General features: G+C 39.3%; 1 protein-coding gene across 1 annotated transcript in view; it reads right to left on the reverse strand.

The window, feature by feature from the left end:
* The window catches only part of NEK10 (NIMA related kinase 10), a 260,776-nt gene that overhangs the window by 208,131 nt on the left and 25,012 nt on the right, over positions 1 to 27,633 (reverse strand). The window contains 8 exon segments of the mRNA XM_017865822.1: positions 146 to 285; positions 3,206 to 3,430; positions 6,301 to 6,387; positions 7,381 to 7,460; positions 9,408 to 9,475; positions 10,573 to 10,651; positions 12,763 to 12,804; positions 20,144 to 20,228. Of these exon segments, the coding sequence (XP_017721311.1) occupies positions 146 to 285; positions 3,206 to 3,430; positions 6,301 to 6,387; positions 7,381 to 7,460; positions 9,408 to 9,475; positions 10,573 to 10,651; positions 12,763 to 12,804; positions 20,144 to 20,228 (806 nt within the window).

A 27,633-nucleotide genomic window follows, 5' to 3' on the forward strand; every position in this document is an offset into this window, starting at 1 on the left:
TCATCTACAAGTCCAACACTGGGACCAAGAAGTTTCCGGCATCCATGTGGATTTCACCTCACATTTTTGTAAACTTCTAAATTGTGCCTACTTAACACTATTATACTAATCTATAATAGTGTATCAAATAATAAAACATAAATACCTGCTTGAAGAGAGAAAGTATTTTCTTGTATTTCCCTAGGGCTCAAGTCTTCTGATAAATGAAGCTGCTGAATTCGGCCTGCAGCATTTGCACTGGACAGGTTTCCGATGGAGGAGCGATCAGAAACAAAATTTCTGTCTCTGAAAAAGAAAAGTTAATGCACAGACCATTTATCAATTTCCCTTCACCGTCAGTCCTTTCTATGTCACATTTAAGAAATCTTTGCCTCCCTCAGGTCATGAAGGCATCATTATTGTTTCACTTTCCAATCTACCTAGAATTGATTTTTTTGTATGGTGTGTGGTAAGAATCTTTTTTTTTTATGGTTACTGAACTGATTTCTCACTATTTATTGAAAAGTGTCCTCTCCCCACTGCTCTACATGGCCACCTTCGTTTTTGAATTTTCTATTTTCCTGGAGTTGATTCACCTGAATACATCTCAGTCTTGATTATTCTCAGTTTTCTTTTTCCATGAACTTTCAATCTTCCTTTTTTTAAGAAAGTTCTCTTCTATCACACCTTGGAAAAGTTTGGCCCTTTTCATTTTACTCTGTACTTCCGGGATCTCAATTATTCACATGTTGAAAACCTGTCTTCTTCTATTGGGCATATCATTCATTTTCTAATTTCTTTTATTCATTGGTCTTTTTCTTCTGCATTATATGTAATTTTTTCCAAGCTTACCCTACATTTTACTATTTCCATTTTTTTTTCCTGGTGATCTAGCTAATTTATCGGTTCTGTAGGTGTTATTCAGTCCTTGCTTTCTTTCCTGGCTCTGCAATCTTCTCCCCTTTTTGTGTCCAAAATTTGTTTCATCTTTAATCTCATTTCATAAATTCATGCTCTGCTTAATGTCCTTGATGAAATAAAGCATTCGCTTTTCTGTTTACTCAGTGCACTTTCTTCCATAATAGATTCTTCATCTGTCTTTTGCCTGCTTTGTTCCCTTTTGTTTTACATAGTTACCATTTTTTTTCCATGTATTTATTTTTTATAGCAGCAACTCCACCTGGATTTCTCCGTGCCTAAATGTAACATGGATGGAGTTTCCTTGACTTCCCTCTCATGTCATCTGGGTCCACTAGTGTCCTCCCTGTAATGAGCATGGGGAAGGTAATGGAGCTGAGCCTAGGGACATCACAGGTGGCGATCTTATCTGTCAACATCATTATCTTAAAACTCAAATTGTAGGGATCTCTTCACCTGAACAAGAGAGCCCTTTGGGAGCTGACTTTGAGTGTGGGATGGCAGGTGAACAGGCATGAGAAAGTTTCCCGGAAACTGCCCTGACAACAGTGGTGTTCATACTCAAGCCACAAGACAGCCTGGCAACCTCTACCCCTAGTGCCAGCTGCAGTCAGCCCAGGGGCAGGAACAAGCTCTGAAAGGAAACTGTTTATCCAGCTGGGGTAATAAATTCTCTCAGAGCACCAGCACATATTTAACATAGAATAAGAGTTAAAATATGTCCTTATCCCAGGGAAAAGTTTGCTAACATTGCACCATCAAAATGGACTGGAAAATGATTCTTTAGATGTGAAAGACCTCCTTTTTTACCAAGGATAGTTATGACTTGAGCAAAAGAGAAAAGCTATATTAAATTCTATACAAGAAAAAGGCAGGTTTTGTCTTTGAAATTCTGCTTAACTATTATAGAATTTCATTTTATTCTTAAGAAAATAGCTGTTCTCCAAGAGGGCAACCACACCTATTGCAATAGGTATGTTGTCCAATAATAAAGAATAACCACCACCATGATCATCATTACCATCATCATCCTACAAACCTAAATAAAAAACCTTTGGCAATTGTAATTATTTTGACCAAGGGGCTGGCTTATTATGTCACAGCACTAATGAATGATTTATAATGTATACTATAAAGTATTGATATTTTTATGTCACATTCATAAAGCAAGTAGATTGCCAACAGTCTATAAATTTTTTCCTTTGTTTAGGTAATGACAGATATTGTTAACAAAGCGACTGTTCATGTCTCTACAGTCTGTTCTTATGCTTCTGAATGTTCCCTCAGAGAAAATGAAGTTGGTAACACACAGTTCTGCAATATCCCTAGAAGCATAACAAGTACAAAGTCATAACAATATTGATTTGACGATATCTAGTTATATGAAAATTGATAAGTCCCTCTGCTTGTATTAAAATGAGCTTTATTTATGTACTGCAGATCATAAACATGATCCAGTTCAAACAGGCACACTCATTTTTTTTAACTTTGATTCAGCACCCATAGAACTGAATTATACTTTATAACAATATTAGGTAATAGAATCTTCCCATGGATGGTACCACAAGATATTATTATTCAATAATTCAATATATTTAATTCAGAAAATATAGAAGTTAGATTGCAACATACTTCTAGAGAATTTCAACTGGAAACTAAACTATCCATTCTCTATGCTCCTGACTTATAATGTCACTGGAATTCTACTTTTAAAAGAGAGATGATGCCCAACTTAGAGGACCATAATGAAGATCAGAGAGAAAAGTAGAGAACTGGACTAGAGTTAGTAACATGGCAACCACTTGATTAATGATATCATCTTTGAAAAATAAGGATTATACACCTGCTCCTTTCATATAGGCTTTGTTTTCTCTTGATAATAATATATGTGCACACACAAACATTTTAGGAAAATATTAGTAATCATTATACTTGGAATGACAAAATGCATATACTAATTCAAGGAAAAGGTGACAAGACAAAGGTTTTCTTTAGGTTACTGGATTTCCATTCAGCCTTCACTATATTTGCAGATTGATGGCCTTCGACATTCCCAGCACTGTACTGGAGGTTGGTGATGCAAAGATAAATATATCTGGGTCCTCAAGGAATTTAAAAGATGAATGCCCCTGACATTGATGTAGAACATGCTTGTGACAAGTATAGATGACTGCGGAAGGCATGAATTACCAAAGAAACCCCAAAGCAGAAGGGAACGAGGTGAGCACACACCAATCTGCCATCTCGTCACAGAGTTCCCAGACTTCAACAAATAGGACAAAGTAGGCCAAAGCCCACTCTGACTCACCCTCGTAAAATATGAAGAAGCTGTTTGATGCCTCCCCAAATGCGAATTTCCACGCTGGTCTCAGGGTCCTCACAAACCTGTACCAGAATCCAGACAACGCTCCAGAGCAGCTTCAGGTGGTCAGAGTGGAGCAGACTAAGGAGGACAGGTATCCCCTCGTAGAGCTTCACCTGCTCTTTCACCTGGGGCTCTGCACAAAGTAGGCGCAGCAGCTCCGCTGTTAGTCTGAAAGGGGTGGGGAGGGTGGGGGTGAGAATCACAGTATCATGAGTTGATGACTTTCCATTAAGACTAAAGTTATCATCAGTGCATGAAATATAACCCTAACATTTTGTAAGTCATGGGTCAATGTGCATTTTCTGTTAGGAGCCCGATCAAAATCAAACACTTTTAGCTTTACTAACCGTACAATCTCTGTCACAAGAACTCAGCTATGCTGATAGCATGAAAGCAGCCATAGACAACATATAAAAATAAATTAGCATCCCTATGTTACAATAAATCTTTATTTACAAAAATAAGCAGTGGAATAAACTTAGCCTGTAGGTCATAGTTTGCAGACCACTGTTCTAAATTATAGGCTCATTGCATCATCATTGGTCTGGTTAAAAACCTACTGACCAGCATTGGCAGGGCGTGGTGGTGTGTGCCTGTAATCACAGCCACTTGGGAGGCTGAGGCAGGAGAACTGCTCGAACCCAGGAGGCAGAGGTTGCAGTGCGCCAAGGTCACTTGCGACTGCACTCCAGCCTGGGTGACAGAGCGAGACTCGATTTCAAAAACAAAAACTACTGACCAGCAAATAGGTATCAAGGACAAACAATGAGATCTGCATTGTGTTAAGACAAAAAAAAAAAAAATTAAAAGCCTTATTCTAGTCTTCAGAAACTTACTGTGTAATTGCAAAATAAGACATTGATAGAAAATGTCAAAAACACGACAATGCAGGGGAGTTAAGGGCAAAGCACTCAGTTACTATATACTCAGTGTAAAGTGCATTAAATTGATGGTAAAGACACAAGGTTCAGCTGTGCCGTGAAAAATTATGATGATAAATGTTTTATAGAATCATCCTTAGTCCTTTAGTCTCATACTTAAACACTCTCATCCTGGATAGTGTCATCCATTCCCATGATTTCAAACACTCTTTCTACCTTGCCATCATGATCTCAGCCCAGGCATTGCTCCTAACCTCCAGAAGTTTTAGCCACATGGATGATCCACAAGTACTCACCACACTCCCCCTAAACTCAAAGTCATTAGCCTCCTCCCCAGGTCTATTCTTCACCTTATATCCCCAATCTTGACTCATGGCACCACAATATTTTCAGTTTTCCAAGCCACAAGACTGGGAGGCATCAAGACACATATTCCTCTTTTCACACTCCTCCACAGTCAGTCAAGAGCTCTTAGTGTTTTCTATTTCCTGGGTAACTTCTGGGATGCTCTTGAACATCAGGCAGCTAGCTAACCCCCCTGCTCCTCCCCTGCTTGTAATCCTTGGTCATGCTCAAGATATAAACCCTTCTTTCATCTACCTTTCCAATATTCTCATTCCCATACTGGTTTCTCATTCCTTTCCTCTGAACTGATTATCTATGGCTCCTCTCCCTCCCAAATTTTGTGCTCTGACATTAATAATAAATGTTCCTTGATAAATAGTATTCTTTACCTTCACAAACTTTCTACACCAAACATCCTCTCCTTGTTGTAAGTGGATCTCAGTGTGTGGATATAAACAAACACCCCCCACCTAACTCCCACATACACTGCTATCAAAGTGATCCTTCAAAAAACAAATTTGATCATGCTTAAAGTTTTTCCATGAGTCCCCATAATGTTCATGATAAAATTCACATTGTTATTTATCAGAGACCAGCATGACCTGGATAAAGGTGTCTTGTTGCCTTATCTATAAAATATGGGGAAAATAGGGTTAGTGTGCAGATCACATGAGTTAATATGTAAGGTGCTTAGAGCAGGTCTTGGCATAAATAGAACACTGATCAAAGTTAGCTACATTTTAAGTTTATCATTAACTATCTGCTCTAGTTCTCTGGCACTTTCGTTCTTGTGCTCCTGCTGTGCCCAACCATCACATTCCTCTAACACACCCAATTTCATGCCTCCATGTCCAAGCACATTCTGTTTTTACTTTGTCTCTCTCTCTCTCTCTGGCTAGATATCTTCTCTTTCCTCCAGGAAAGCATGACTCCACATTCTAATTGGGAAGTGTCTGCTCCATGCTCCCAGAGTACCCTGTGCATCTGTCTACTGTATTAGTTATAGCACTGTCTGACCCTCTCCTACGTTACATATTTATAACTCATTCATCTTTGGTTTTCAACACCTGGTACCAAGCTTAGAACCTTGTTTGTTCAGATAACCAAGTCTATAAGTATTACCTATATATTTAATGCTCCTTTACAAGAGTTTTGAAGAAGAATATAGAAGGATTTACTATGAGTTAAGTGTCAGGGCTTCATTGCTTGAGATTTCTTTTTATCTCTTTTGCCTCTTTAGAAAATCACTCAACTAAATATCAAATGATGTAGATTGCAAGTCTGTTTAAGCACAATCTAATAAATATCTGGATAGTTGACTCTAGATAGTTTGACTCTAGATTTTGACTCTAAATCCATTTGACTCTAGATTTTGAGTTATTAGAGCAGGTGATCACAAAACAAGTCAGTTGCTATCTGATTTTACTTGCCTTAATGCAAATGGATCTTAGCAATCTAATCATTTATTGTAATACACAATTTGAAATTACTAAAAATAGACCCACCTCAGAGTTTCTTTCCCTAAAAAGGCAGGATATAAATAAATGCAATAAACAAAACATTAAAGATGATATCACAAAAATTTATTTCATCAGTTTCTATGCCCAGATCTAGAAGTAATGCAGGACTAAAGGTAAATGGATATACTTCTTTGCTCTATTCTCTTTATATAAACTTAAACAGAAAATAAATGCTAAGCTGACTCATTATATTCAGTTACAATGTAAATAACATGACGTAATAAAAATAATAACAAGTGTTTCTGTCAAATAAAGGCGCTGCATTGTCTTTTTCTCCTGTTAGCAATCCTACCTTTTAGAAAGCAAGTCGTATTCTTGTAAAATCATCAACAGATTCTCTACAATGTTGAGTTCACTTATCTTCTCCCTACATTCTGGACTGTAAATTGAAAAATATTAGCAATTACTAAAAGCATATTTTGCTACCTCCATGTATTAGTCCTTTTTCATACTGGTATAAAGAACTGCCCAAGACTGGGTGATTTATAAAGGAAAAAGGTTTAATTGACTCACAGTTCAGCATGGCTGGGGAGGCCTCAGGGAACATAAACAGTCATGGTGGAAGATAAAGAGTAAGCAAGGCACCTTCTTCACAAAGCAGCAGGAAGGATAAGTGCCGAGCGAAGGGGGAAGAGCCCCTTATAAAATCATCAGATCTCATGAGAACTCACTCACTATCACAAGAACAGCATGGAGGAAATGGCCCCATGATTCAATTACCTCCACCTGGTCTCTCCCTTGACATGAGGGAATTATGGGGATTACAGGGATTACAATACAAGATGAGATTTGGGTGGGGACACAAAGGCTAACCATATAAATTCGCTATATTTCTATTATATTTATATTCACTCCAACATTATCTTGGGAGAAGAGATCAAAAAACAAAAAGAATCACATGTTATTCACAGAAAAGCAATGGTCCACTTATTGTCATAAAACATTTAAAATAATCATGACATTTATAAGGAGAAAGATCTTCTTGAAAATTTTCAAAGTCCACAAATGTTTGAAAATGTTCTGTATGTTAAAATTCTTAGGTAAGAATGAATTAAGAAGGTCAAAAAGATTCAACTGCCAAGGAAAGATTATGGTGATTTTGAAATTAGAAGTAACTGAGGGTTAGATGAAAAGACTAAGTAAACATTTCCAGTCAGGAAATAAAAAGAAAATTTTAAACTATGATTTGCCTTTCCAGTTTAATTTTTTAAATAATGCTTTCTATCCAGGATTCTCTTCAACATGTTATTTCACACTTACGTATCGAGAAATTTTATTTAGTAGTTGACAAAGTAACTGATTATTTTGCATCCTTCCCATCTAAATTGCAATAGTAGCAGAACTGGAAAGTATAGCAGAATACACTACTTACCTTTCTGCTAAACTAGCCAGAGCCAGAAGGGAACCCAAGAGAACATTAGTATCTCGGGCACCAAGTAAATTTACCAATGTCTGAAAAATGAAGTAAAATAAAGTTTAATTATATAAGTACTACAAGCTTCTTTTTTCAACACTAACATTAATTTATTTTCCATTACCAGCCACTTGAATGGCAAAATGTTTCCCTCTCAAGATCATACAGGCTTAACCTTTTTGTTTTGTTTTGTTTGCTTAGTAGTTTATAATGTATGTGCATATACAATTAAACACAAACTGTACATATAATGTTAAAGCTGCTCTCTGTTATGTTTTTTTCTTAACGTCATCTACCGAAACTTTTTCATGGCATTAAATATATCTTTATCAACACTTTTTGTCAATATAATTAAGTTGTTTATTTTATTATGGCTTTAATCATAGAATAGTGAAAAAATATTATGGCCTCTCAAGCCTTGTGCGGTTTGTTTTTTATTTTTTGCAGTCAATATAAAAGTTTATTCTTAAAAAGTGTTTTATTAAACATTCAAAATATCCAGTTCTTTACAGATGGCAGGAGTCCATCTCTCCTTACTTTGGAACTCTTGAGAGTAACCTCTTGTAGCTATTCCTTGCCCAGGACAGGAAGCAAAAGGCATCAAGCTACACGACCAGCCTGGTTCTCATACTTCCCTCTATTTACATGTGCCCAAGTATTCTCTGCCCCTTCTGATCCCACCCTGGGGAGAACCGGGACAATTAATGACATAAATTACAACAGTGGTAGTGATCAGCCATTGAGAACTCACTTTGAGCTAGGCACTGTGCTAGTCACTTTCCAAATTATGAAACTATTTTTCAACAAAATATTGAAACTTTCATTCTTTTGCCAAACTAAAGAAGATATGAATACTATCAAGCATTCCATTTGCCTCTCAGATTTCTAATTGATGTTGAAGGTGCACCATTGATGCTCCCAAGCATCATCCTAAATAATATGACTTAGCTGGAAATCTGTATTTTGCCAGTGGCTTTCCCTGAATTCTCGTTAAGGCAAATTTTCTTACTTGGAAAATTCTCTACATTTTCAGAATGCAGAGTGCCCCTGAAAAGTACCTCCCAAAATGTCCCAGGTCAGAGCTGCAACCTGTGCAACGACTGCTAAGATAATTTTTATGTTTCCAGTATATGGATTTTTTGCCTTTATGATTTCATTTTATCTTAATAAAGTTACCATTATGTTTGTTCGTCTGATCCCTTCCTCTTTTTCTTCTCTCTTTTATCTCTGTCTTCTAATGTTTCCCAAACTTCAATCCATTACATATCGTTTTCACAATTTTTGCCATATTCAATTAACACCTTTAATGTTAGCTCAAAACAATTTTCCAATTGTAAGCAATGATATCTGTGAAATACATGACTATGGAAACAAAAAACATTGACCTGTGTATCACCTAGAATCATCCTCTAGACCAAGAGTGGCATGTGTTAACACATTTTAGGCAACCTTGCTCCCATATACACTAGAAAGTGGCTTCCTGGGATATGAAACTCAACAGGTTACTGAAACTTGGCTCCACATGGTTACAATCTAAACAATTTTGCTAAAATATAGTCTGTTTTGACCTACAGTGGCAATCACATATGGTTCAAACTAATATAGCCCCACATGCCATATGGAATTTATATGTATACATATGCACAATTTTATTTTTGTTGACTTATTTATAAACACACACCTAGGGTGAGTTTATACATAGCCAGGGATTTTCGAGTAATATTTAAGCAATAAACCTAGTTGGTATTACATGGCATAGAAAAAAAGGAAAGGAGTTCCAGAAAACGTGTATTTATTATATCTCTATTAACTTGAAACGCTGGCAAAGAATATAAAAGGGTTGACAAAGATTCACAATTTTAGGCCAGGCTGCCAGGTTTCTGGATTCTAATTACACATGACTTAACTGCAAAGGCTCTGAACTTCCCAAATGTGAACGATTGCCATAGGGAGCTGAACCATTAACTCTTTCGGGGGCCACTCACCTTGTGGGCTCCACTTGTGGTGACCCATTCTCTTTGATCTTTGGTTGCAGCAAGTTTTTGAAAGATATCTATAAAGGAAAGAAAGAGCGCAAAGAGGAATCCGGAGATTAAAGGGGGAGTACTCCCGGGAGCACAGATCTGCAGTACATATGGGTGAGGAGAGAAAGGGCAAAGGGAATACAGACAACACGAAAGGAATAACAGATGCAGGAGCAGCATGGCTACCTTTTTACCCTAAGAATTACTCCTCAAGCTCCCCTGTTATTTATTTTATAATGTTATTCTAATAATGAAATATAAAAATACCAAAAAAGGCAAACCTCTCTTTCCACTTAAATTTGAACAAGTTTCTTAACATTACCAGTTCAAAGTGAGGCCTGTTCTTCAAAGGTCCTCTCTGCAAAGATTTCAACTTATAAAGAAGAGAGGGAAGGCCAGCAAATGAGAGGAACCTGTTAGTTTCCTCAGCTGAGGAAAACAGTTATCCTCAAAGAGAATTCCTGGTGCCCAGGGCTTGCCATAAACTCTTCTCTCCCCGAATTTGAGAATCACTGTGCTGCCCCACAGGAAGATATGGAGGGCCAGTTGATTCACACAAAGAAAACGGACTGGCCTCCCACACGGCAGGACATCTGTGGCTCATCAAAGCCGGAGTGCAGGACAGCAGGGCTGGGAAGAGCCTCCAACGGGAGAAGATTGAGTGACTAAGGAATACCTCACACTCACAGCCCAACGTTTTCACATTGACAGCATCAGATAAGGTTTGTTGTTGTTATTTTTTTTTTTTCATGCTCTGGATGCTTCAGATTCTATGAGGGAGGTATCATGATAAACCCAATTTTATAGAAAAAAAACAACTGGATAGTCTCTGACATTTTAACAGAAATAAAAAGAGGCAAAAATATGTTTTACCAAAATTTGCTTTTATGGAAGCCTCTCCTGCATTAAATAAATTGTCCTTTTCAACGTAAGGGTTGTAATCTGAACATCTTCCTTCTGGCTGTATGTTGCCACTAAATATAACAATTGGCCAGGATGCTCAGCACCTGAGCTGTGTGTGGGAACATTAATAAATATTTAAAGTATCCTTTTTTCCTACTGCAAACACCATACTGCTTTTCTAGCAAGTCCACAAAACTGGCTGTGTCCCCACAACAACACTTACATGTCATGTTGACCAGCTTGTCCACAGTGTGCTGCTCTTCTCCATAGCTGAGGTACTCATTGGCTACCATCTCCATGTACTGCATGAAGGACCAAACCAACAAGCCAGTCAGGAGGACACCAAAAGCACGCAAGGAAGCAAGGAACAAGATGCTGCAGTTCTTAAAATAAACTGTAGGTGTCACAACAGATTCATCAAATAATACTCATGCTCCTTCTGGGACTGTTACCACTCAAGTGCAAAAAGTGGCTGGGTTTCTAGATTCTTTGACTTCTCTTGCATGCTATGAAGTTGAGGGAAAGACCATCTCAAGACTCTATAAACTCTCGAAAGTCTCAAAATGACTCTTAACTAGTTAAGTTTGTGGTGTAATTTAGTATCCAAATACAAGATACATATAAGGTACATAATATATAGTATATAGAATGTTTATTCTTCAATGTATCTTTTTAGGAGAATTTTTTATAATACATTGTATATATTTTATTGACATTATATTTTATAATCTCTGAATATATGTCTAACCAGCATACATGCAGTTAGCAATAATCAGAATAAAATGAGTACTGAGTAGTCTGATAATTCTCACTGTGGATAATTGATTATAATAAGAAACAGGCTCAGGGGAACAGGTAATTTCTAATATTATAAAAGAAGTTAAAATGGATAAGAAGATGCTTTGTAATATAATCTTATGAAATACTATGTTATTAAATGAGGTAAACCTCTAGACAATTTAAAAAGGTTCTTGAAAGAAAAAAGAATCAATTTTCTAAGAATATAATAAAATAAAGTAGATTTAATGTTAAATTGCCACAAGCATAAATCTTCCATTAATTATTCAGAATGAGTTTGCAGGGCCACAAGTTTATTATGAAAATCATTCTCTCTGTAAACATTATACAGGTTTTAGGAGACTAGCCTGTTCCAACTCAAAAACATGATCAGAAATTTTGTTTTATTCCAACCTGGCCAACATGGTGCAACCCTGTCTCTATTAAAAATACAAAAAAAAAAAAAATGATTTGGGCATGGTGGTGCATGCCTGTAAACTCAGCTACTTGGGAGGCTGAGGCACGAGAATCACTTGAACCCAGGAGGCAGAGGTTGCAGTGAGCCGACATCGCACCACTGCACTCCAGCCTGGGTGACAGAGTGAGACCCTGTCTCAAAAAAAAAAAAAAAAGAAAGAAAGAAATTTTGTTTTATTGTATTAATAAATGCAAACTTCTGAGTTGCTCAGTATATGTATTCACTTGCTTACCCTCCCTCAGTAGGTAGCAAAGCAGAAAAATAAATAAGGTCAAGATCCTTCCTTTCTTTGTCATCTATTTATTAGTATTGTATTGAGCACAGTAATCGTTTTCTTGTGTGAAAAAGTTTTGAACATCTTCATAATCAGGTTATTATCTTGCCAGGCCCAGTGGCACACACCTGTAATCCCAGCTACTCAGGAGGCTGAAGCAGGAGGATTGCTTGGGCCCAGCATTTTGAGATCAGCCTAGGCAACAGAGTAAGACACCATCTCAAATATATATACATACATACACATACTTCTTTTCCTCCCACCATATGGTATATACAATGCTAACGGCTTGAGCCTTCCAGCCATCGCCCCTTCTGTCGTTGTTGTTAGACGGAGTTTCATTCTTTTGCCCAGGCTGGAGTGCAATGGTACAACCTTGGCTCACTGCAACCTCCGCCCCCTAGGTTCAAGCGTTTCTCCTGCCTCAGCCTCCTGAGTAGCTGGGATTATAGGCACCCGCCACCGTGCCTGGCTAACTTTTGTATTTTTAGTAGAGACGGGGTTTCACCATGTTGGCCAGGCTGGTCTCAAACTCCTCATCTCAGGTGATCCACCCATCTCGGCCTCCCAAAATGCTAGGATTACAGGCGTGAGCCACTGCACCTGGCTGCCTATTTCCTATTATTACTAGCTAACGACATGTGACCCTTTATAGCACCTTCTCATTTCCACAGGCTGAGCAAAGTGATCCCAATCAGCCAGAACAAAATGTTGTGGGTTCCTCCCTGCTCTGTGAGTATCACGCCTCACGCTCACACATAACCTCATCTGTCCCTCTCTGGGGCAGACAGCATAACACAGGAAAGCCACATACCCTTTTAATTCTTGCTCAGAGCAGGCACAAAATGAGAAGGCAAGACCAGCCACCACAAAAGGAATCTTACCTGAGCTAGGTTTTCAATCCCACCCAAGCTATGGAGTATTTCCTAATAAAATAAAAGCAACAAAACACATGTAAAGGATGAGGGTAGAGGGGGGAGTATATTTTACTTGCAATTTATTTACTAAGTTGTCATATTTAAAATTATTTTGTGAAGGTCTACATTCTAATATAAATATGGAAAACGTATGGTATGTCATTCATACTACCTTTAAAATAAACTATTAATAAATATGAAAGTTGGGTTGAGATGAAGAGAATGAATCTGTGCTCAGAACCGCAGCCTGCCCCCTCATTCTTCTTACCTCCTCCTGAGTCATCATAAAATGTTTGAGTTGAGAAGAGCCATTAGACACCATTTCATTCAATATTCTCATGTTACAGATGAGGTAAACCAAGACACAGAAAGAAAACCATTTTGCATAACGGACGAACCTGGATGAGAACAGCATCACCAAACTCCAAGAACCCTCCGCTAGGTCTCTGCCTAGTGTGGCCCATGAACCAGCAGCACCCGCATCACCTGGGAGCTGAACAGAAATGCAGAATCCTGCACCCACCCCAGACCTGCTCACACTCAGTTTCAACAAGATCTCCAGGTCATACGCACGTACAGTACAGTTTGAGAAGCATTGCTCTAGGAAAGAAAGAGCTTCTCAAAATTATTAGATGAATGATCTTATTAGACCCATGCTCTAAATAAATGGAGAGATAATTTTTGACAATGTCTCCTGATACAGGACTTTAAATTGTGAAATGGACCAGCCTGGAGATCTACTAATAGTAAGTGCTCTCAGGTTAGCCACATTGTCATTTATCTATAGACAAATATTCTCAGGTGGCTTTAATGTGCTTAATTACATCTGTATTGACATCTCTCTTCTTACATAACATGCACACAAGGAAGTTACTTGAAACATAAACAAGAGCCATAATTTCAATTCTGGGAAGTGCACAGGGACGAGTACGTGAGTGTGGGAGAGAACAGTCTACTTCTGCCCTGAAGCCAGTGAGTAGGCAGACTGGGAAAAGGCACAGGGGCCTTTTTCTCTCAAGGCATCCTGGGTCAAGGTTTTCATAGTCTGTGTAAAGTGAACTTGGAAATACTAAACATACTTACATTTAAATTAAATTTTAAAAGAACATTTAGAACTTAAATAAAAATAGTTCTGTGACTACCTATTAATTTGAAGCCTCATCAATGCTATTCACTCTAGAAGAGCTATAATTAAAGAGCACGAGAATATTGTTCATATGATCTCTCTTTGTGGTAGGAGGTTTCATACACATAAAAATTAAAATAACATTTAAAACCAGTTATATTTATTCAACAAACATTTTTTTTTCATTCCACTTATGTAAAATCCCTGAGTCAGGCTCTGAAGGAGACACAAATATGTAGATGGCAGGGGTGCCCTTTGCTGAGCTGTAAGCAAGCATAAGGTGGGTATACAAACAACTGGAACTTAAGACAGAATGAGATAAGTGTTAAAAGTAAATTATACATGCAGTGTTATAAGGGGTCAGAATAGAGACACCTCATTCCTGCTGAAAGGACTAAGAGACACCTCATGTGGGTGGTGGTCTCTAAATGGGAACTGGAAGGATGGATGGATTTGCTGAGTAAAGATCGGGAACAGGTGAAAATAAAGGAGATTCCAGCAAAGAGAACAGGAGGCTCAAAGGTGAACAGAAATTGTGCAGACAAAACATCAAGACATGCTGTAACTCTAAGAGAAGCCGTTCCATAACTCCATGGAGGGCATTACTGGGAAAAAATGTTAGAAAATTAGGGTGGATTCCCACTGTGGGAGGACTGAGATGTGTGCCTGAATTTGAATGTTTTCAGGCAGACCATGATACCCAGTGAAAATGTGTGAGCAAGGGACTGGCCAGAATTAGCTGTGGGGACTTCCTTCCTTCTAGTCATAAAATGAACTAGAGATGGGGAGGCTCTAAACTGGGGGCTCAGTTGGGGTCAGTGACAACAGGAAGAAGAATGGAGAGAAAGGTGTAGTATTTGAAGCCATGTGATCAACTGAACATGAAGAAAGATTGGAAGAAAAGAAGCAAAGTTGAAGACATCAGTCTACTTCAGGGGGAGTGGCTGGGAACAATGTCATAATTAACTAACATAGGGAAAGAGAAAGGAATAGACTGGGATAGAGGAGAGCACTCTATTTTGGACATGCTGCAGTGCTGATAGGAGGCCCAGGTGAAAAAAAAAAAATACAACAGGCCACAGAAAGTGAAGTGAGGGCAAAAGATCAAAATCTGGGAGTCGTTCACATGAAGGAGATTCATTTGAAGCTTGGGAGTGGGAAGGCACCAAGGAAGAATATGATGTTTAAATGGTCATGGTAATGTTATTTTTAAATGTTTGCCATGATAAGAAATGTATTCAATAATTTTGATGACATGGGACTAAGTCAATGTTTCCCAAACCATGTGCTGGAAACAGTCATTTTATTTTGTGCAGTGGATAGAATTAGGCATGCTGCCAAAAAAAAAAGAAAAAAGAAGAAGAAAAAGATAAAAAAGCAAGAAGAAGAGAGTTTTATGGTTCAATCAGTTTGGGAAATAATTAGGCAAAACAGATTTAACAAATTCTCTATCTCAGGACTCTTTGGAGCTGCTGTGCACTCTAAGTCTCTAAAAGAAGAACTAGTGTGCAGCTTTTTCTAACCATCCCTAACCAAAGCACGCTTCATTTCCCAGGACACGTATTACTCCTGTGGAATAAAGTTTGAGAAATGCTGCTATAAAGTAGAGGAATGAGAAAGATGCTTACTCCCTCTTAGAGAATTTTGTCATTATGTTATGTACTCAAGAATTTAACCTTCATTTATGAAGTGAACACTTTCCCTCCATGCTCCTATGGAAAGTGGAGCAAGGCCAGGAGATTGCTCACAGACCCTGGTCTTCCTTGCATTTCCTTTCCTTATATCAACAGGACTGTACCAACCCAAGAGCGTAAACTAAAGAAAACCATGACTACAAGGTATGTATACACATGGGCTTAACAGTTCTAGTTACTGACTTGAAAAGCAAATATGACTGCAGGCTTAGATTACAGCAACGTGCCCTGTGTGGCTTTTTAGCCCTCAGCATCTTTCCCCTGTCACAGGCCAGAGGGTCATAAAACTGGTTTGTATATTTCTCAGTCTACTGACCTGGAGAAAGTCCCCTGGTTAATCTGAACTTCAGTTCAATCTGTAAACTGTGAACAATGTCCTTATTAAGCTTACCTCCTGAATTGTTCCTTTTAAAAAACAAAATAGAGCCAATAATATAATACTGGTGGAAAGGATGTTTTTAAAAACGGAGCACATTATGCCAATACATTTTTATTACAGCCAAAACTGTCATTTCCGTTTAGGTGCTCTCATCCTAAGCCTATGTGGCAACTAAATCAATGAATGCTGAACACACTGCATAACCTTAAATACTGAATTACTGACATGACCATTGACTCCTCTGTTCAAAAATCATTAGTGGCTCCATAAAGTTTATTCTTTGGTTATGATTTTAACGCCCCTCTGTGGACTGGCCTTTACTTATCTTTCTAGGTTTGGAACCGTAAACACTCTTCTAAAAGGCTTGATATACTCGATTTGTAGGAGGATGAGAAAAAAGGAAATGTAAGAGATACTTCTAAAGTTTTCTATGCTGAGTCTGACAAAATATGGTGCCATTGAAAGAATGAGGAATTTATTCCAAAAGTTCAAGGATGAGGGGAAGAATTGAAGAGCTCCATTATAAAGTTATTGAGTATAATATGCTACAATCATTGTTCTCAAAGTTTTGGTCTCAAACCCCTTTACGCTCTTAAAAATTACTGAGAACCTCAAAGAGCTTTGGTTTATATGGGTTAGAATATATCTGTTTATATTTATTGCATTATGAATTAAAAGTGAGAAATTTTTAAAACACAAGAATACACAAGTACACATGTTCCATCAGCTCCCAGGGCCATGATGTCACGAGATATTGTGTAGCTTAGGGAAAATTCCACTGCACACATGTAAGACAGAGAGTGAAAAGACAAATAACATCATTTGGAATAATTTAGCATCATGTTGAAGATAGATTCCATCTTGTGGAACCCCTGAAAGGGTTTCAGAGACCTGTAAACAGTACACGGGCCACATTTTGAGAACCACTGTGCTACTGTGTCATCGAGGTGGTTGTCTAACATGTCTCTGGAAACTTGGGACTTAAAGGGGAAAGTTTGAGGCTGAAGATATGAACTTGTGAACAAACAACAACAACAAAAAGATAGTTGAAGCCAAGAGCTTGGAAGATATGGGAGAAGACAATAAAGAAAAAAAACTTTGGGGAAGGTTATTTAGGAAGACAAGGTGAAGAAGAGGAACGTGTAAATAATACTCAAAAAATGCTGAATAAAAGCTAGAGGTTCTCAGGATCAGTAGAGGCAAAGAGAAAACGTGGTAAAGTGTACCTGCTGCTATAAACAGGTTGGGGAATGTAAGGGCTGAGAGAAGACTACTCAATCCAACAATTTTTTCTTATTGTTTCTAACATAATTGCAGCTCAGGATCTTTTAAGGTTTTCTCTTTATCTTTTGATAAGCGATGTACTATAGCTTCACTATAATGAATCCAGGTGAATGCTTATCTTTATCCTGCTTGGGACTCCAGCTGCAACTGAAATCTCAATACGTGTCTTTCTTTAATTCTGAAAAACTCTAAATAATTTTATCTTCAAAATGGCTTCTCTGTCATTCCTTCCAGCCTTTCCTCATTGAAACATTCACTAAACATATAATGGAAACTCTGTACTGGCAGGAAAGATCCAATCTACAAGCTACCAGTTTGCAACCTCTAAGTCAAGGAATGAGGACTGCAGCATGGCCCAGTGTGGTCTATTTAAATGGCTTCCAGAGAGAACCTTGTACATAGAATTCAATGTGCAAGTTATGCAATACATCAGTCCTGGTGGAAAGGAACTGGATTCAGGAGACATAGCCTGACCTTTCAAGAAATATAGTATGAAAGTAGGAGAAGGACTTGAAGGAATAGCTGGGTCAAGAGAAGGACATTTTTATGGTAAGGAAAAATAGAGCGAGAGCAGGTAGAGGAGTAAGCCTTGGTCAGGAGGAGGAATATTACTTCCGAAATATGAGGGAAGTAGAGTTGCAGGATAACCCAAATATTTCAAACAACAAAGAGAAAATAAGATAGCTCCCAATGGGATGGCCTTGGGCTTCCCTGTAAAACAGAGGATGATATAATTTGATCAGAATAAGGGGCAGGAGAGGGTTTGGGTGAGAAAAGTGAAGATGGTTTGGAAGAGCCGCTATGGACCCTGCAGTACTGACCAAACAAGAGAGGAAAGGAACAGATACCCATGAAAAAGGCATGCCGACAGTCACTGGCGTAAGTCACAAGTCATAGTAAACCCCAGCATAGCTTTGTGACTTCAGCCAACAATTCTTGGCACCTCAAGATGTTGAACAACTGCCTGAGCACGTGGTCTTCTGTATGGAAAGAGTGCCAGGGAGGACAGACTCGGAGATAATTCCCTTCTATGGAAAGGCTGGCCGGCAGGACGATATTCGTTTAATATGTGTCTTGGTCACAAAATCTCATAAACGAAGTCGTCTCTGAATTTTTTCCTTCAGAGGGCAGTACAATCAACCCTGTTCAATCTACCCAGAATGAGACTAAGAAAGGCAGAACTTTAGACGGGAGATTAGCAGAGTAAGACACTCTTATCAACAGTTTTTCTGAACAAACAGAACATCTCTAGCACAAATATTTGCTAGTTCAAGTCAGATTAACCGGACCTTCCTCCTGGAAAACTTTATTAATATTATACATAGAATGTTTTCATCTAAACTGAGACACATGGGGGAATAAAAGAATATTTTTTTTCTTTTATGCTATGAATAATTAAGTGGGAACAGTGAGCACATAAGACTGATCCAGGCAAAAGGAAACGTATGACCAATGCTCATTTATACATGACCCAAACAGAATTGCAAAAAGCAGCTCAGAAACGCATGGAACACACAGTTCTGTATGGTTGGTCACAGGAAAATAAGGATGCTTACCTACCCAGAAAACTGTGAGCAACAAGGACAGAAAGCCATTTCAAGGATGCCCTGGCTCACATATCCAATGGGCTGTGGTTAACTAAATTACAATAGCACAAGGCCAGTTTAGAACACAGTCCGAGGAAGAGGACTACCCTTCTAATGGAAAGATGTGTAGTGCCCATGAATCCCAGAAGGGTCCAATCAGAGTAGGCTCTGTGGCTGGTTGGTACCAAAATATTTTCTCAAATGCCAAGTATGGAAAAGATGGTTACTTCTGAAATATGAGGGAAGTAGAGTTGCAGGATAACCCAAATATTTCAAACAACAACGAGAAAATAAGATAGCTCCCACTGGGATGGCCTTGGGCTTCCCTGTAAAACAGAGGATGGTTACTTTTCCAAACTTGGCACCTAAAGGAAACATATGCTGACTCAAATAATAATTCATCAATAACATCGAGTTCAAAATTAAAGGTGTGAGCTTCCTAGTAGCTTATGAGGACAGGGCATAAAAGGAGATACTTTTTCGGTTAAAAAAAAAAAGTGTTAAGTAAGCTTTTCTTTAGAGCCTCACCGCTAAAGCACTATGTCTCTGCTACTCAAAGTGTGGGCCATGAACTAGAAGCAACAGCATCCCTGGGAAACTTGTTAGAAATGAAGAATCTTGTTTATACCCACTGAATCCGATTCTGCATGTACAAGATGTCCAGGTGATTCCCATGCACATTAAAGTTTGAGAGGCACTAAAATCAGAGGCCAGGCATGGTGGTTCATGTGTGAACCACCACGCCCAACCAGAAAAAGATTCTTGACCTCAGTGCCCTCCTCTGGGAAAAGTGGGAGGCTCCTTGCTCACCTCTAACTCAAATTTGACTCTAGAGGTTGGGAAGGGATTGACCCTGGAGCAGCTAATAAAGCTTCACTGGCTGCTTCTCAGCCACATGAGCAGGCCACCACTCATCACTGCTGAGTTAGACCTAGGGAGCTGCTTGGCCTTGAACATGTTTGAAGCTGTGGCCAAGCATATACCTCCTTGAACGGTAAATGTTTTAAAATGCCAGGTAGCAAAGAAAACAGAGACCAAAAAGTCCAATCCACTTAACCCCATAAGTAATACAACAGAAATATACAAATTTTTTGTCCCCATTAAAGCGCTCCGCTCAAATCTTCTTAAATAGTAGATGAGACATTCCCCATATATGGAAGCTATTGAGTTGTGAGAGAGAAAACAAAAAGTAAACATGGACTACTTCAAAGAAAAGCCCACCAGTCTTTTATTACGACTTTATAACAAGTAAAAAAACATATATATTTTTCCAACCAACCTGATAACATGGATCCCTCATTAGTAGCCTCAGACAGATTAACACTCTCAGAAAATGAATAGATGGGGCTCGATTAACCCACTCTCTGAAATAAGAAAACAAGAGAACATATTCACGTTTAAAACCCCAGTGTGACAATTCATAAAAATACAAGGCTATGAAGGAGTATAAAGAACACACAAAGCACTGAGTTTATTTGCACTGGGGACTGTTATTTGGTACTTGAACACTTCACCCATTTTAATTCAAAACACATTTAAACCATCTTTATCAGTGTGGAGGAGAGGCCCCCCAAACTTATTTGGTTTATGCCACCACCCTTACTCACTCAGTAATATTTCATAGTACCCTAAGATCAAAACAAAGAGCAAAATGTTCCAAAATTTAGGTAGGTCCAACTTGGTAAGAATTTATGCCATAACGAATTGGTATCCATTTGAAAAAAATAATACATTACATCAAAAGATTATTTTCATAGCCACACTTATTTATTAATGCAAGTGTGTGCATTAGTGGACACAAAACAACCTCTCAAGCCTGGGAATCAGTTTGGACTTCACCATCCTTGTTTCTCTTCCCCCTGACTTAAATAGAGTACTTGTTTTTTTATCATAGCAACCACTGAAAACTCAGCTTTTGAAAGATATGCCATCAGCTAAAGGAAGGCAAGATGACCTAACATTGAAATCACAAACTGCCTTCAGTTGTTCATGCTGTATCTGATGGATGTTGAGGAGCACTGAGGGTGTTTTGGGTTTTGTTTTTTAGAAAATTGAAAATAGCTCACAGTGCCCCCTGGGAGTTCTCTGTAGCTCTGGGGCACTTCGGTGCTCAGTTTGGGAAACACAGGGATCAAGTTTTTTTAAATTAGTTTCCCCAGAAGCAGACCCTGAGATGAAGATTAGTGTGTGCAAGTTCATGATTGAAAACATGCTCTCAGGAGAGACCAGTAAGAGTGGGAGAAACAGGAAAGGGAAGAGGAGAAATCCAAGCAAGGGTATGACATCAGGCAAAATCTCCTCTTAACCCAATCAGTGGGGCTCTGGAATGTAAGTTACCACTCAGAGTTGTCCTATACTGAGGCAAGGGCACTGGGCTTTTCTATACTACTGAAGCTGTTGCCATTAGCTAAGAGCTGCAGGAGGGACTGAGGGAACATTCCCAGACACTCCCACTGGCTCTCTGTGCCTGCAGGCAAGGCAGACTCAAGGGACCTGAGGGTGGTTGGTGCAAGTGTTGTTGGACAGGAAGGTGCCAAAATCAAAAGGGTGAGAACAGGAGGATTCTGGGCAAAGCACCAATATTACCTTACAGTTCTATAGTGAGATTCAGTGGAACTCTTTGAAATCAAAGTCACAGTCACTGGATAAGTCATATTATGGCAGAAACTGAAGGTGTATTTGCCACATGTCTGTTCAGATGGGGAAAAAATACCTGCATTTTTGCTTCAAATATTGAATATAGCCAATAACCAAAATACCATCATCAGATTTCTAAAGAACTATTTAACTTAAAAGTATCACTTCAAAATCATCAAACGCTACAAGTATTCACTCAACTACATTTTGAGAGGCTTTCAAAAAGTATGTTTCTTTAGCAAAGAATGATTTAGTTGCAACCTTCAAAGGTCTTTAAAATAAGGACAATTGCAATTTTGCAATGTTTTTGAAAGAAGTCAGACACTAATCAAATTCAGAGGTAGTCACAAGGCCTTGCACCCAGCAGCTACTCAAATACACATGGATGACCAGTTCTCTCATTTAAACCAGTGTGGTAAAGGTAAGCACATATTGGTCTCATTTTAGGCACCTCTCACTTAGATTTAAACCTAAGGGAGCACATCAGTCAAGACAGAATTCCTCCACTGACATGCCTCTACGAGCTCAGAAGCTGAGGTTAGCTTGGAAGGAGGAAGTCGGGGTAGGGATAGTCTATGCTCTTTGGTGACACCCACAACCCTGCGGGGCCACTGTGAACAATTTCTGTTCTGTTGCTCAGCTGTCCCACATCCAGTTATAGCTAGTAGTAAATGCAGTCAAACGTTAAAGCTTTTCAGTCAGCTCCCAATGTTGCTTCATAGGTCATAGAATGTGCACAACGCAAGGTGCATTTCACATCAGTTGTTGAGGATACTTGTACCCAAAAAGTTGGAGCAACAGAGCCCAGACTGAAACTAGAACCCATGGCTTCCTGAATCTCAGTTTGATAGTTAGCATGTCTGAAACTGACTTCATGAACTCCCCCTCAAGCCTGATCCTTCCAGTCATCTAGCTGACCAGACAGAAACCTTTGGTGTTTTTCTTGCCTCCCCTATTTCCCTCACATTCTTTGCCAATTCCTCCACAAATCCTGTCTGCTCTACCTTTAAAATATCTGTCTCCACAACCTATCCACTTCTCACTATCTCCTCCACCACCACCCGGGCTCAGGCCACCATCATCTTTTGCTTGAGCCATTGCAAAAGCCTCCTATCTGGCATCTTTGCTTCCAGCTTTGCCCCTTCCTTTACTCTCTCACATCTGCTAAGATGATTCTTTACAAACACAAGTCCATTCATGTCAAACCTCAGCCCAAATCCTCCAACAGACCCCATCTCATTCAGAATAAAAACCAAAGTCCATACCATGACTCACAGGCCCTCCAGGGCCTGGCCTCCCCATTACACCTCTGGCCTCATGTCTTTCCATTGCCCCTTGTTCACTCCCTCCCAGTCATGCTGACCTTCTCATTACATGGCTGGGCCAAGGTCCAATGCCTAAGGTGCTTCCCATGAAAGCCTTCTGTGGCTTTTCAACCCTGGAAACTCATAAAGAATTTGAAAGATGTTCTCCATGATATGAGGCCAGTCACCTGCAGTTGTTCTAACCACAGGGTATGTTGTGTGGAAGTGGCCAACATAGCACAGACTGAACTCCTGAGGTGAGAAAGAGAGGCTGAGTGCTGCCATGCACTGGAACTTGGAAGCAGAAGGTGGTCCCGGCCAGGTGACACTTGCTCACACTGCCCTCTAAGCTAGTTCCATAGCGGTGCTTGGTACACACGTTAACAAAAAGTCTAAAACACAAAGCATCTTCTATTTCATACTCAGCCAAGAAAAAGTGAGGGAGATAATGGAAGCCATTCTAGACTAGAATCCATATAATTTCTCCCACATCTCCTACCTCCACAACTGAGCTGACTGTGTATCCCGCAAGAATAAAGATCTGCCCCCTTGTCAAACAGAGCAATTACTTGAGGTGTGGACCGAAGCCACCTGTGGCCTGGCCTGGCCCATATTGATCCTCTGCCTCTGGGTATGGTTCATCTTTGTCTCCTCTATGATCCTGAGAAATTCAACTCTGCCCCCAAACCTGCACATCTCAAACCTGAGTGAATGACAACCATTTTCCTCAAAGTTAGGATAAACATCTGTAGTTTCTGCCACTAGAGGCGCTATTCCCCACCACACCCCACTCACACTCCACCCCAAGTCACTCACCATTCCTTTCATCTACAAAGACTGACTTCATGGGAAGGAGGTTGATAGTAGGCACTTCCCAAAGCCTTATATTCCTGAGTGCTCATTATAGATTAGAGTCCCCCGATGTAGAGTAAGATGTCCAAAGAATATCACTGGCTAAGAATTACTCTTCCTCCCATCACCAAGACTCCTGGCAGCTGTGCTGCCCACCACAGTTGCCATCAACACCTTGGCCCCTCCTCTGGCCCAAGCACCTTGCCAGTGACCCCTTTTTGCCAAGCAGACAAAGCCCAGTTTCCTCTGAAGATAGAGTCAGGATTCAACCAATCCCAAAACTGCCAGCCCGGCAGAATTATCCAAGGCCACATTAGTAACTGTACTATGGGTTCATCCTGACTTCAGATCAGACATACCCTGCACTGGGAAAAATAAGCCAAATTTGAAATACATTTTGAATTCAAAATCTATAGGGACACAATAAAAATATGGTTATTCTAAAGCTCCTAATAGTGAGAGGATATCTTTAATCTTTATAATTAGGAAGAGGGCACATGACAAGTTTCTCTTCCAGGTGTTGGGTTAGCTAAAGACAGCATGTAGGCTGAATTGGAGGGCAAAGATACTACATCCCAAAGATCTAACAGAAATAATGATCAGGTTGCAACAGCTGCTAGCAACCTAGTGATGCTGAATGCTAATTGCTTTTCATTATTTAAAGGAAAAGCCATGGGGCATTTTAAGAGATGATTCATGCTACAAATATGTATACACTTGGTATTTTTACTGTTAGCCATATACAGTCATCATGAGGAAATTTCATGACTTTTCCAGTGATTTTCATATTAATATAAATATAAAAGGTTGTTTTCTTTCCACCTCCCAGGAAAAGAAAAGAACAAAATTCCAGAATAGTTTTTTTTTTTTAACTAATAAAGAAGTATACATAAATGAAGAGTTTCAGAAAAATCTCAGAGTTGAAATTTCTGTTCCAACCAAATGGCATTTTTGTTTTGTTTTGTTTTGTAATTTGGGAACTGAAGCCCAAAGCTATTAATATTTCTACGTGGCCTCTGCTGCTGTAAATGTAAATAGAATTCCTGGTGTCTGAGTCCTCTGGCTTCTCCTCTCTTTGCGCTGACCTCTGAAAGAGCAGTTGTTCCTTCCTTGGCTCTCAGCCCTTAACCCACTGCAAGGACGGGGCACACGGGATGAAGTGCTGGTGTTCAAGGGGAATTGCATGCTCTGTAAGACTATATATATATACACACACACATATATATACACATACATATACATATATAAACATATAAACATATATATGTTTACCAAGAGTTGAGGGACTAGGAAACACACAGCTTAGTGCAACCAGAGAATTACCGTGAATAATAGTGACAGATTGTAAAGACAGGCACCTTTATTTTACCGACTCAGCAATTGTGGCCTGGAGGAGCTGAGCATCTGGCCCACAGCTACACAATAAATAATAGAGTCAGGTGCCAGACTCCCACTCCTGTGCTCCTGCCATCCCTCCCCTCCACATAAGTCTGTACAGGTGATGGCTGAAGAGAAAGTGACTCTGCAGATATGTTTAATATGGGAACAGTAGCATTCAGCAGAGTGGCATGGGGGCAGCCCTGAAAAATCTGTCTGTCTGCAAAGATAGTATTTCTCTTGAGGCCATGTCTCAATATAGCAGCCACACAGAAGCAAATTCATGAGCGGGCAAATATTTGTCCCCTCTTATGACTGAACTTATGCCACTGTTTTCACAGGACTATTAATACATGGCAGTGTGATCAGCTCCCGCCACCCCCATCCATGATCACCTGCCATTCTGCTGTCAGCATCAGGTGCCACCTTCTGCCATCAATATAAAAAGAAGGAAAAGCACTGGAGACACATTATTTGAAAAGAGAAAGAGTAGCCAGGGTTTCAACTTCTTACATAGTAAGAGAAACAAATATGTGATGTGAGGGTTCCAAGTAAAAACTCAGTCCACGAAGCTGTGCTATTATAATGAAGCAGGGTTAACTGAACCCAGGAACTGATGCAAATGGCAGGGTGACAACGCTGACCATCATTTGTAGCACACTCTGTCTCTTTCATGTCACAGCCCTTTTCATGTTGTAGCACTGTTTTCATTAACACACAAGATAAACCAAAACAATCTGCCATCTTTGACTCAATGTTTAAAAATGGAGGAATTCAAGTCTGTTTCAAAATAAGTATCACCTCAAATTCATGAGATAGAGTCCTATTTTTTTAGATAGTTGAAAAAGTAAAATTCACATCTATGCAAAACTTAAAACAAAACACAAGAATATATGTGAAGAAATTCATCCTAAATGACTATTTAGGGAATTCTCACTGACTTATTTTGCTATTCTTAATAGGTCTTTGTTCTTTCTCTGTGTCCTCTACTAAACCTAGCATGGAATGTACACCCAATCAGAAACCCATCAAATACAAATGGGATCATGTTGGCCCCTAAAATCAGGACATAAATGTGCATTCTTAGAGGTATTTCTTCTACATAATTAATGAAAATTTCATAATGTTTTCAAATATTTAACAAATACTCATCAACTGTGATCAGCCAAGTACTGTTATAAACCCAGGAGTACAGCAGAGGACAAACCCATGCACTTGTACTCATGGAGCTTACATTCTGATCACAAAAACAAATAAAACTGCATATCAGGTAGTGGCCAGTCGAGAATAAGCAAGGTTAAGGATTTATTGAGTACTGGGCACGCTATTTTAGGACAGTCACAGAAGAGTTCTTTGGTAAGATTAGCATCTGAGTTCTTTGAGGAATTGATCCATTTGGATGTCTAGGTCAGAACAGCAGAGTAGTTTAATACATAGTCGCTGAGGCAGGAATACTGTAATCTGCAAAGAATAGCAAGGAAGCCAGTAGGGCTGGAGCAGAGTGAGAAAAGATAGAGCAATAGGGATTGGGGTGAGAGAGACAGCAGAAGTCAAAGTTTTAAGGGCGCTGCAAAATAAGAACAAGGCCTTTGGATTTCTTTATTCAGGGAAGTCATAGGAAGGCTCTGGGCAGAGAATTGACATATCTGAGTGAGATTTTGAAAAAATCCTTCTAAATTCAATGTTGAGAACAGAGTATAAAGAGCCAAGCATCCAAAGCAGGGAGGCCGGTTAGCCTACTGCAATGGTCCAAGCAAGAGATCATGAGGGTTTGGACTAGCGGATGGGGAAAACTAAAACTGAGGCATTCTCACACATTGAGTGAGAAAAATCAAAAGTACTGTTTTAAACATGTTAACTTTGAGATGCTTAAAGAAGGAAGAGCCCACAAATCAATATGTATAACAAAAGATGAATTTATAGCAAAGGAAAGTGATATGGTTTGGCTGTGTCCCCACCCAAATCTCGTCTTGAATTCCCACATGTTGTCGGAGGGACCTGGTGGGAGGTATTTAATCATGGGGGTATGTCCTTCATGTGCTGTTCTTGTGATAGTGAATGAGTCTCATGAGATCTGATGATTTTTAAAAATGGGAGTTTCCCCACACAAGCTCTTTTTGCCTGCTGCCATCCATGTAAGATGCGAATTGCTCCTCCTTGCCTTCGCCATGATTATGAGGCCTCCTCAGTCACGTGGAACTGTAAGTCCATTAAACTTTTTTCCTGTATAACTTACCCAGTCTCGAGTATGTCTTTATTAGCAACATGAAAACAGACTAATACAGAGAATGTACTTAGAAGGCCCCATTTCTTGGAGCAAAGTGGATAGGAAAATTTAGGAAAGGCCAGGTTTCACAAGGCTGTTTGGGGATTGGTTGATTTTTAGTTGTGGAAATGCGGCTCCCAGAATGTGACTATCAGTTACTGCCTGGCTCTTAGTAACTCGTGTACTCATGAGAAACTGTCATTTATTGATTTGGCCAGGTTTAAAACCGGTTCTGGTGGTTATCTGTAGCCAAGGAACAACCAGCTCTTTCCTGGGAAGGTAGGAACATTTTCATTTCATGCCTATTGACAGCCAAGTGAATGAGCTACACAA

This window comes from Rhinopithecus bieti, unplaced genomic scaffold, assembly GCF_001698545.2.
Source record: "Rhinopithecus bieti isolate Rb0 unplaced genomic scaffold, ASM169854v2 scaffold_2432, whole genome shotgun sequence".
Classification (NCBI taxonomy): Eukaryota; Metazoa; Chordata; class Mammalia; order Primates; family Cercopithecidae; genus Rhinopithecus; species Rhinopithecus bieti.